Raw genomic sequence first — 12,500 nt, 5'->3', positions numbered from 1 at the left:
TAGTGATATGATGAAGTAGTTGTATGCTGTCAACTTAATGTGACAGTCCCCTGAAGGGAATAATACAACTGTTGGCTAGACCTAGGAAGCTGCACCGCTTCCTGTTGGCCTTGACACATTTCCTGTGTCCTTATGTTACTCCAGACTGATGATAAGCAAAGAAACATGTCTCTGGATGCAGGCTTAGCTGGGTGGAGGTGCTTGTCTCCCCCTTATAAACATTATATAGTATTATTCCCTTCAGGGGACTGTCGCATTAAATTGACAGCATACAACTACTTAAAAAAAAAAAAACTTGATTAAAAATATTGCCAGATCCTGATTGTTTGATGTTTAAAACATATAAAGCTGAAGAATGCTTTTATTAAAAAAGGAATCATAGCCAAGTTAGAGGTAGGTGGTTTAAAATAGCCAAGCATAATTTATAATTACTTTGTTCCTCTGTGACAATATAACCATATGTGCTTCACTGCAAATAGTGAATTTTAAAATGGAATGTAAACTATTTAAATACACTGTCATTATCAAAATTAGGCTGATTTCCAGGACGAAAATAAAGAAAAACATGATTATATGAGTTTCATTACACTGACTTTAAAGTAGATGCACTTTTATGGCGACACACCAGTAAAATTCAAAGTTTTTTTTTTTAAAGAGCCATTGCTGTTTGCTCTGATTATGACGTGCAAACTTGCTTAATGTACTTTATACAGCAATTATAATAAATCTGACTAAATTCCTTACTCTATTCATGATAATACTAATAAAAAAAATCAAAAAAAATCATTGCATATTCTCTGAGAGATATATTTTTTTTCAAGGATATCATTCCTCATAATTAGAAATGCACATTATACATGAATGCATATATAAATGGAACATAAAATAAGGAAGCAGTTGTGAAACTTGCTTGACGATATATCCTAATGGATGACTTATAACAAATAGCATAATTGCTGTAGCACTAGATCAGTGCTAAAGATTTTAAAATGATAAATAATTATAAGAAAAATGGCATTTCTTACATAAACCACCGTCTCGTCCATCTGCACCATGATCTCCTTTTGGCCCAGAAAGGCCAGGCAGGCCATCATTGCCTCGAGGTCCAAACTCTCCTTTCTCACCAGAAATGCCAGGCAGTCCATCTTGACCACGTTCTCCTTTAATACCAGGCAAACCATCTCTGCCAGGTAAACCAATTTCTCCTATAATATTAAAAAGTAGTTTCACCAGAAAATGAACCAAGAAAATGATAGTACAGAGTTGACTAAAAGAAAACAATACTTGTTTCTCATTTTTTATGCTTAATGGAAGAAAATATTCCTGAAAAATTTCCAATAATAATGTTTTTTAATTCATTAAAGCTCACAGTATTACAAATGGTCTTGTAATCTGTAATACCACTTTTTCTTCCCCATGGAACATTGGAGCACCAGCTGCCATCAATTACAGCCTGTTTGATTCTGCTTAAAGAAATGCCTGTAGAAAAAAACATTATAATCTAAATGCTGACAGAAATATCCTTGGAACTGAGCTGCCAGAGATATGGAGAAGTGTGTAAAAAAAAAAAAAAAATGAAAGCCAAAATCATTTCCAGTTTCTACATTGGGTTAGTGTGAAAGTATATGAAATTACAGAGAAAATTCAAAATGTTATGGTAAGCACATCACTTAAACAATAGAAAGTTTAAAGAGATGGAAATATTATTAATCGTTAAATAATCATGATGATCCAACTGAGACTTCAAGTGAATATCACATTTTAGAACTGTTTTTAGTGAGTCATCTTCTATAGCTGTTGATAAATTATTAAATGACAAAACTTCATGTATTGATGAAAAAACATCTGAGATATTGAAGTTGGTGTCTATTTACTACTCTCTAAACTACAATCATTATTGTACCTTGTCTCAATTAGTGAAAAATTCAAAGAGTTGGAAGAATACCATGATTGTATCAGTTTTTTAAAAAAAAGACAATTGTGGTTTTGGCAAGAACTGGCAGAGATGAATGTTGTCAAATGTTGGCAAAATTTTTATTTCCCTTTACACTATACACTTAAATTGAAGAGGAACAAGTGAAAATCAACCTAAATTGCAGTTGCTGCAATTAAAGTTTTCTATTAGGGAAAGATTCGTTCAATATAGCAAATGACTAATTATTGCTTTTACAACCTTCAAAAAAATATATATTTGATATTAAAAGCAGACAAATACTCTGGAAATCTTTGAAGCCAAGGGTGTACCATGCAAGCTTCTCCATTTGCTACAAGAGTATTAACTGTTTAGTTCAGGCAGTGAAAATTACAGATTAAATATCAAATATTTATTTTCCAATGAACTAGTCTCACATTAGGTTGTTATATATTCTCATCTCTGTTATTCAATGCAGTTACCAATATGATAATGAAGAGATTGTTCAGTATGGAACATTATACATTTTGGCCAGAAAGGCTTGACAATGCGGCAATTTATGATGACTTAAAGGACAGAGCTTAAGAGCTTTTCTGTTACTTCTAAAATATAGCTTTGAAATTTGTTCTTAATATCAATGTTCATGAAATCAAAATACTTGTTATGAATTGTCAATGTTATATCAGATGAAGAATTTGGTTAGAAGAAAACGAAATTACTGGAGCGTTACATATCAGAATAGAATTGATTTAGCATCTTCATCTTACTGGTGTGTTTGAAAACAGAACATCTCATTACACACTATAATGCACATGTTGAGAACATGTGTTTTGTTCTATGATATCGAACCATGGACACTATTCCAGAGTGATTTAGATATGTTGGAAATCTTTCAAATAGGATATTTTTTAACAAATTCATGGAGTGTCATGGTTTAATTGTCTGCTGAATGTTTTCATTTGACAAATTTGTTTTTGCCACTTTGTTATTTCTGATTCAATTCAGAATAAAGATGCTGAATGTTAGATGAAAAGCAACAAATATGAAGGGAAATTGTTTATTGGCAATGGGTAGCTAATGTAAGAGGTGAATTGGAAAATGCCATAAAATACTTATGATGATGATGATGATGACAAGTACTAAAAGTCAATATGAAGAATTTGATTTATTTCCAGAACTGCTTAACTTCATCTTTTCCAAAATATCAAAACCATATAACATTTGAAAAAAAGTAAAGGAAATGTTGTTAGGAAGGGCATCCAGCTGTAGAAACTCTGCCAAATTAGACTGGAGCCTGGTGTTGCCATCCGGTTTCACCAGTCCTCAGTCAAATCGTCCAACCCATGCTAGCATGGAAAGCGGACGTTAAACGATGATGATGATGATGATGATGAGATAAAATGATTATTACTATATAAATTTAAGCTTTTCTTTTTGAAAGCAAATTAATAATAAGAGAATGTAACCCATACTACAGTATTATTTTTCTTTTCTCCTTGCTATCAGCCCATGAATCCAGCCATATGATTACTGATAGCTGGAAATATATTGTAACATTTGCTGTCATGAAGTAAATTCACTTTCGAATGCTACTTTACTGCGTCACTTTCTGTTTGCTCATTAAATCTCAGCTGTCATCTTGCTAAATATACCTGTAGTTTCTAGTAGTGACCTGCTTATTCATTCACTTGTGTCAAGACAACTTTGAAAGCTAATATATATGTGCTCTTTTTTCTTGTGGGTTGATTCTCCAAATAATATTTAATATTATCTGGTGTCAACAACAGAAAGAATAAACTCAAAACTCAACTTTACACAAAGCTCTTGAGTTGTATGTTTATAATCTACAAATAATGCATTACAACTATTCTAATAAAATATTTCCATTGTCTTAGAGTTTGACATTTAATTATCTGTACTCCAGCTCATAGAATCATCAGGAATATAACATTAGTTACTAGGAAATGTGTTTTTTTTTTTTTTTTTAAAGAATAGTATCTTATTTAAACATAACAGAAATTTAAGCTTTATATGACAATTTTTAAAATGAAAAGAAAAAAATTCTATAAAATTATAAAGTATGACAGTCATATCTTTCATAAGGTATCTGGTGATGAAGAGATTGGTTTGCCATCACAGTTTGTTTGAACTTCCGATATTCTACTTTGATCTAATATGATGAAGAAAAGCTCTCATCATACTTTTTCTTGTAGCTATGGACAAACTTAAACAATTATTTGTTGTGCCTTCAGCTCCTCACAGGAGAAAATAGTGCAAAGTGCATTGTCAAACACCGCATTAACAATAACAAAGTTTGAAATCATGACTTTTGAAAATGCTCAGTTACAGCACTTTGTTTAGGAACAATTATCTTAACAAAAAGTATTAGAGAAAGAAATTCCTGTGAAATTGCCTGTGAAAAGATTGAGTCTAACTCAAATCAAAGAAAAATATATTTAACATGAAATCAAGGGGAAATACATTATAAAGTATTATAAAGTATTATAAAGGCTGTTTTTTTTTTTCAAACAAAAATACATAAAGTATTATGAATAAAAAATTAAATCCTCTGTAAATTGTGTACATACCTTTCATTCCAGGAAGTCCATCCAATCCATCATTTCCAGATGGTCCAGCAAAGCCAGGTACTCCCTAAATAATAGAATAAGTTGACTTAAAATTTTTTTAATATTTGCTGCAGAAAGAAAGAGTTCCTTTACAAAAATTGGGATAAAACTTTTTGTCAAAGTCAAAATATTTGCCAAAACAAAATAAATCTTGGCAGTCAATTGTGTAAAAATTTTTATGGGGCTTGTTTTGTGGGAAAGGGATCTCCTGATCATTCTGTAGAACTAAAGTGTGATTTTGTTCAGAACATTGTCAATCTGGAAGGTAAATCCAAATTAAATCTGCAATTTAACTGTTTTATCTTTTTCGCAAATATGAATGGATTTGTTCTTTCAGGTGCTTAGCAGTTGTTTTAGTCTGCTGTATTTACAACTCCTCTAATCTATCAATTACTACATAATGGTCAAGGCACACTTTGTACTTTCCATTTCTGTTGTAATTTAACTTTACAGTTTACAACCTGCAGAAGTTTTGGAAAAAAACCCCCACTTATTTTCCTTTCTTTTTCGTTTTTCTACTGTTTATCATTTATCTTGTCAATTCTATCCTCTTTTACCTTTTTTTCATGTTACCTATTTTTCTTAAATACTGAAGAATAATAATAGATGAGTTGAGAACAGAGCAAGTTCAGCTTGTTGCTATTCTAGATGGTGCAATAACTGACTTTTTGAAAAGATATTCTATTTCAAGCTTGTTGATGATACAGCAGTAGACAATTGAATGCTTACAAGCAATACATTTGTTGTGCAACTGCCATACCTCAGCCTGGCATGAAGTCATATTGCTCAATGCAATAGTTAACTATGTGGGATATAGTAAAACAGTCTGGATATATTGAATCTAGTTGCCCTAACTGTGTATTCTTGATGGTCCTCTATTAGTCATCTGACCTATCTAATATAAAATAGTAAAAAATTCCTACAAGCAATGTAGTTGTCATGCCAAAATGAAAACACTGTGTTATGAATGAATTTTCAAAATAATATATCCACAAAAAAGATGGATAAGTATAACACAACTGATCAATCCATTTCTCCATTGTAGGCTGTGTAGTGAAACCATCTCTCCCACTGTTATATATAGTGTAATGAAACCATCTCTTCCACTGTTAAATATTAACAGGCGAGCGTAGTAGAAAACAACGCTTTCCCTGTCATCACCTGACTGACAACTGTCTCCACTCCATTTGCCACCAGGACGCAAACTGACCAACCACAGCCCCTAATAAGGTCACGTGAGAGTGTTCTTCTGATGCTTCTCTGGAGCCCATCTGTATCTATAAATAGCCTGCTAGATACCCGCCAAGTCGTCGCTGCTCAGATCTCCTAGATCTGGTCGTCTGACCACACACGCGTAACACAGCACCAACCAACCAGCCAGTTTCCAGCGACGACATCAACACCATCGTTCAACTACGACTACCAGCATCGCTGCCAGCGTCAACATGACTCTACACGTACACAAGCTACCAACAGCTAACCAAACAACTACCGCAGCTTCTCACCCTGTTTGTGTGAATCGCTTCACCACGGAAATAACAGCCAGAATTCAGCCTGCGAAGAACATCTGTATTCAAGAATCTGGCCCAGCATACGAGCCCCAACATCACGACGAGTGACCGCTCTGCCTTAACCTTTAACTTCTTATATACAGACACTAACTACTGTGTACTCTAACTAAGAACTGGTATATTTCCTTATACGTGTTACTGACTCTTATCAATACTATGTATCTCTCACATTCACATACATGTATTACTTGCACACACTCTTTTCTTTACATGACGGCCAGTCTTATATTGTGTTTTATTATGTCGCATTCACACTCACACACAGACATACAATTTGATGCTCCAATAAATCTTACTGTTATTCATCTCTATTGGTTGCGTTCCTATCTTTTATCTTACTGGCATTTCTTAGTTCTCTATGTTATAGAATTATAACATAAATATATTTTTATATTTTTGTGTCGACCGTGTGACGCGTTAATAAAGGAGCCTGTTTTCCATTCGTCACCATTTCTCCTTTTGGTTTGCTCGGTCGTTCTTACAGCTGAATTAGAAGAACTTCAAACTTGACTCTCTTTACTACTAAACTCTACTGAGTACAGAGTTACAAGAAACTTCTTTATTTGTTGTCTTCAATATATTTGTGCTCTGCATGTGTGATGATTGGACATTAACATTTTGTAAATCAATATTATTAAATAAATTGATAATGTCAATTCCCGTGTTACGTGTCACTGGTTTTTTCATAAATGTATTAGTTTTGAGTTAACATTTCCCATGTTAATTTTCAGTCCTAAGACTTCATCTACCACAAAGTTTATTTCTAGCTTTAAAAAGCTTTTCTGAAGGCTGCCTTGTTTCAAGTTTAGACCTTTTCGTGTATTACAGTTTAATGAATTCAAGAGATAAGTGTCTAACTTAGTTTGAATAAATTAATTTAGGCAACGATATATATACAAGGAAATTTAACTATTATTATTCAGTCTAAACTTAACAATATTGTGCTTTCCTTCAAATACTTACTGCTTCGCCTTTCATTCCAGGGAAACCAGGTGAACCTGTATCACCTTTATCTCCTGGTAGACCATCAGGACCTGGTCGACCATTCAAACCAGCAGGTCCAGGCTCTCCTTTTTGACCTGAATGACTGTAGGCAGGTTCTCCTTTAGGCCCAGGGATACCAGGCAAACCATCATTACCTAAACAAAAGAATAACTCACGTTTCAGAAAGAAACAAAAAACAAGCAAGAACTTTCAAAATGTATATATTTTGTGAAAGAACTAAGAAAAATAGGACTGGATGTAGTGAGAGCAGTAATAAGATAGATCAGGAAGAATTAAATAAATATATGGTAATTCTGAAACACAAAGTATTTGCATAATGATAACAAGTTCAGATGATGACTGTATTCTGTATAGATTAAACATTTGGATAATAGATGCACAATAGAATCTCACTTCTTAAAGTAACTTAAAAAGTGTTATTGCATTTACTTGGTGATAGTATAGCAAAATATTATAATTGTCAATAATACACACAAAAAATTGTTCCATGATGTATTAGATAGCTATAAGGACATAAAAATGTTGCTGATAAGTTCTCTCTTCAAATCTAGACTATATTGCAAAATTATGAAGATGTTAAGAAAATTTATATAATATTTGCAGTATCCATGAAAATTCCATATTCTATAAAAGGTTTTCTTTCTGTTTTGATGCATTAATTATAGATATTCATAACAATGTTTTGTTATGTTAATCATTTTGATCAAGTCTTTGATTCCATTCCATAGTTAAGGTTGTTGACATTGTACATTGTTACAAACATGAGAAACTACTCAGATCAGTATGAAAAATAAAATATTTATATCTTCCATGCAGCAGTGAATGGGATAAATTGTCCAAATGCTTATAATTAGCGGTATCCATCAACAGTTTGTTGGATCCTCCAAGTAACAATAGTAAATCTTATAAATGAAGGCATTTCTCAGGGGTAGGTGTATTGAGAAGTGACATGTCTAGTTGATTAAGGTTTAGATTTTTCTTTAATATGTTTTATTAATGAAAAATAGAAATGTTCCAAATACATTGGAAATAGGGTCAACATACCTGGTAAACCATCTTTTCCGGGAAGTCCAGGTAAACCTGAATCTCCTCTTTCACCTTTATCACCTTTTGCTGCAACTCTTCCAGGCTCTCCTTTTAAACCAGTTAAACCAGGGATGCCAGAATCTCCTTTTCTGCCTAAAAATTTTCAAATTTAAAAAATTATTTGATAGTTTATGAAGGATATTTGTTGAAAGTTTTGGAGGAAAGAGAGGCAGGTTGATTTAGTGTAATTAACATTATTATATTGTATTAGTAGTTCCAAAGTTAGTGAGAAAACCTGCTCTATTAAGAAATTCTAGAGTGATGTGGGATGTTTATGGGGTGTAGAATAATATAGAGCATAAAAAAAGTGACAAAGACTAATTAGAATTTGAAAATTGGGCAGGATCTTGTATTGCCTTTATGGGTATTTTGATTAATATTAGGTTGGTGCATAATTATTGAGGCTTTTTTCAATAATTTTATTCAACAAAAACAATAGCAACATTTAACAAAAACATCTTTAAATGATTATTCCAGAGCATATTCATCATCTACTTCAATTTCTGCCTGGTGTTTTGTTTAAATTGGTGTTTTGTTTAAATTTTTTGTTGAATAAAATTTATTAAAAATAAGCTGCAATAATTATGCACTTACCTAATATATATATATATCAGTCTATTGTCATATATATGACTGTTAAATATTTTAGACTTATATACAGATGACTCAAAAACAAACAATAAAAGTCTAAAAGAATATTTACCAGGCAGTCCATCCACACCATCACGTCCTGGAAGACCAGATAAACCAGGATCTCCCTTAGGTCCAGGCAAGCCAGAAAGTCCAGGACCGCCATCAGAGCCTCGTTCCCCAGGGAACCCTGGTTCTCCTCTTTCTCCTTTACTTCCTATTTAAGAAAAAAAAAAAAAATCACTTCAGAAATTGAACTTTTGCAGACAATGATTCTATATTATCACTTTCTAAATATTCTTAGGATGACTAGTGAAAGGTGAAGTGGTTAGAAAAGATAACTTCTTGCTGAAGTAATGTCAGACTGAATATCATGTTGGGAAATCTTATTTCCCAGGAAGGTCAATTCTTCTGAATGAAATACACTCTCCTTTTCATTAAAAGCCATATCATGGGAGGTGAGTTTTTACAAAATTGCTTTTACTTTCTCCTCCAGGATATCAGTTGTGTAATCACCAATGCAAAAGTCATCTTAATAAATTATTATAACAGTGATATCACCTAATACATCTTTAATGGCATGCTGAAATATGATTGCTTGCTATTTTTATATTGTATAGTAGATGTGTCCTGTATAATAACCCAAGAGGGTGCTCAGTATTGCTATTTCATGAGTTTCATCAGAAATTTGATTTGATGATAATCTTCAACTAAATCAATTTTTAAAGATATTACATACTTATCAGCTTGTGCAATGTCATTTTAATATTTGGTGTTAGATAAGAGGTAGAGCAAATATTTGGATTTACTTCTATCTTGTAGTTTGCACAAATACATAAACTACTATTGAATTTGTGCATCACAGCCAATGGTGAAGCCTATTTACGTTCTCCTGCCTCGACTCTTTCCATTAAGCTCTAGTTTCAATTTATAATATGCAGGTTAAACATTGTTTTAAAAACAATATTTTGGCTTTATAACCTTTTAAGCACTCATTATAGTCAGATTGTGTGTGATGAGTACATGTTATTTCTTTATTATCAGCAGAGTTGCTGTGTTTCTTTGACCTTGCACTGATTCAGTCAACTGGGATCTGACTGTATTAATTCTCTATCAGTGATCCTATTGTTATGTTGTTAATTAGTAGAGATTATTATTGTTAAATAGATTGTATTTATTATCTTGGACAGATGGCTTTCATAAAGTCCATTAATGTAATCCCACATTGTTTATCACAGTAAAACAGTAGTCATACATGATCCCTTAATTAACTGAATAACCAAGTAAAACTAAAGTTGCATACATCACATATCACAAAGAAAAAAAAAATTCTTGACACAGAATGGGCAGCTATGTCGAATAGTTTCCATCACATGATCACTAGGTTGGTTCACAAGATAATACCATGCAAAATGCAGGCAAAACTTCAATGATAAAACAATGTTTGTACAGAAAGTTTGTAGATCAAATTGGAAAAGGAGTGCTAAATTATCTTTTGCATGGATAATCTCAGTTAGTCAAAAGTTTTTCAGTCCACTATAATACATATGTGAGAGCCTTCTCTTGATATTCATAATCAGTATCACTACAAACTCTCTCTTTTTTTTTATATGTATTGATCACCTCTAAGTTATGCCAACAGTATAGTATGTGATTTACTGAGGAGGTTTAATAAAACTGAATATATATGCTGCTTTCATCAGTTACCTTTTAAGACAGGATTCACACCTATTGCATTTTCTTTATTTTCAAAAAAATTTTATTAATTTTTTTATTACAGATATTTTCCTTCCTTGTTTTTAGATTTTTTAAGACTCCTAGAAGGAGTTTTTATCTACTAATTTCATGCTAATCTTAACTGATTAAAGGTTTTACATATGTGAAACCATATCGCATATTAAGCAAAGATGTAAGATGAATTTCATAGCAAATGGATACAATTCAAGATGAAAGTATCTTCAATGAATATTTTACCAGGAATATTTTTGAAATATTCAAATGTGTTCTATCGTTAGAAAGTTTTAAAGAAAATCTAAAGAATTTAAAATGTTTTCCTTGAAAATCCAAAGTAGTTAGTTTGAAATGCAAAAGGACCCAGATGATGTAAAGAAAATTAAATGATATAACCATCTCTAATAAATTTTGTTCCTTTTTTTTTTGTAGAATATCAGTTTTGAGATGAGAATAACAACGGAAACAGGTACCAGTAATATATTATAATGATGCAATTACAAGAATGCTGCTATAACTGTTAGGAAGTAGAATGTAAAGGTTTACCTTCAAATTTTTTTTTTACACATTGGTGAATTAAAATTCAAATGGTCTCTTTAAATATGTTGCTGAAAAATTCCTGATTTTATCACCATAGAACTTCTTCATAGGTTGTTTATATTTCAAAGGAAAAAAATCTCACTTACAAGAGCTAAATATATTCAAATAACAGATTATAATGCAAACCAAACAATTTTTCATATTCTAGACAAATATTTCTTCAATACCTCTAGAAATTTACAGTAGCATTATAGTTTACAGACTATAGTGATTTACAAGAATAACAGTAACCCATAAAAAAAGTCCAAGCAACTTTGTGAAGAATGTGGCACAGCCCTTCTACTAGTCGGCTAGTAAATTGATCACCTAATAATTACCAGCTCTCATTATTATAGATACTCACCAGGTAATCCAGAAATTCCAGGTAGACCATCTAAACCAGGGGATCCATTTAAACCATCTAAACCAGGTAGTCCTGGCGAGCCTTTAAATCCTCTTACACCCTTTGCTCCTTTGGGACAAGGTGGTCCTGGCAGTCCATCTCGTCCTGGTTCACCCTTGCGACCAGGTCCTCCTAAAAGCAGAATAAAGAATAAAGATTTTTAACTCTGAGCAATGCAGATAAATTGTAATAAAATAATTGAATTTTGTTAAGTATTCACAGTGGTTAATTATATATGAAACATTTAAGACAAGGAAATAAATCAAGAAAACAACTATAAAAGAAATTGACATGAATGATTAATAATGAATGTTTATAAACCAATATTTAATAAAAGTCATTGAAGTCTTATATAAGTAAACAATATATATATATATATATATATATATATATATATATATATATGTCATCACAAGGATGTGAGGGAGGAAAAGAAATTATTCAGAAATAGTTTAATATTTATACATATTATACACTTAAATACTAACTCATCATATGGTATCTGTGAATATTAATTAATAGGTATATACTGGTATTAATAAAGGAGTATTGAGGTAAAAGAACATTCTAATTAGATATTAATAAAATTATATTCTAAGCAGTTTTTTATATGTAGTGAATATACCAGTATAGTTTTATATAAGCTAAGTATGAATTTATAGAGATACAAAGATTAGCTTAATTTTTTTAAAAGGATAAGAATAACGATGTTTAATTCATTAAAATGATAAGAATAATTTGAATACATATCACTCTTTCAACAATGATTTTTAATAATAACTGAAAACTTTAATTGTTTAATAACCTAAAGGTGAGAATTATCATGAGGAGCAGAATTTAATCTAAATTTTAATAATAAAATCAGAAAGTTGTTGCTATAAAAATCCAATACTTACCTCTAGATCTCCAAAATAAGCACAAATAAATAAATAATATACCATCATCAATTATATATA

At 31.6% G+C, this 12,500-nt stretch overlaps 1 protein-coding gene across 1 annotated transcript in view; it reads right to left on the bottom strand.

The window, feature by feature from the left end:
* LOC106877515 (collagen alpha-2(IV) chain) overlaps positions 1-12,500 on the bottom strand; it is a 68,528-nt gene that overhangs the window by 18,398 nt on the left and 37,630 nt on the right. Inside the window, exons 24-29 of the mRNA XM_052974643.1 lie at positions 11,506-11,676; positions 8,905-9,048; positions 8,160-8,294; positions 7,074-7,249; positions 4,501-4,564; positions 1,026-1,205 (exon numbers count right to left, since the gene is read on the bottom strand). Of these exons, the coding sequence (XP_052830603.1) occupies positions 1,026-1,205; positions 4,501-4,564; positions 7,074-7,249; positions 8,160-8,294; positions 8,905-9,048; positions 11,506-11,676 (870 nt within the window). The remainder of the gene's footprint in view (positions 1-1,025; positions 1,206-4,500; positions 4,565-7,073; positions 7,250-8,159; positions 8,295-8,904; positions 9,049-11,505; positions 11,677-12,500) is intronic.

The sequence above is a fragment of the Octopus bimaculoides genome, chromosome 19 (assembly GCF_001194135.2).
Source record: "Octopus bimaculoides isolate UCB-OBI-ISO-001 chromosome 19, ASM119413v2, whole genome shotgun sequence".
In the NCBI taxonomy this organism is placed as follows: Eukaryota; Metazoa; Mollusca; class Cephalopoda; order Octopoda; family Octopodidae; genus Octopus; species Octopus bimaculoides.
The sequence above is the reverse complement of the archived record's forward strand: the minus strand, read 5'-3'. Positions and strand labels throughout refer to the sequence as shown.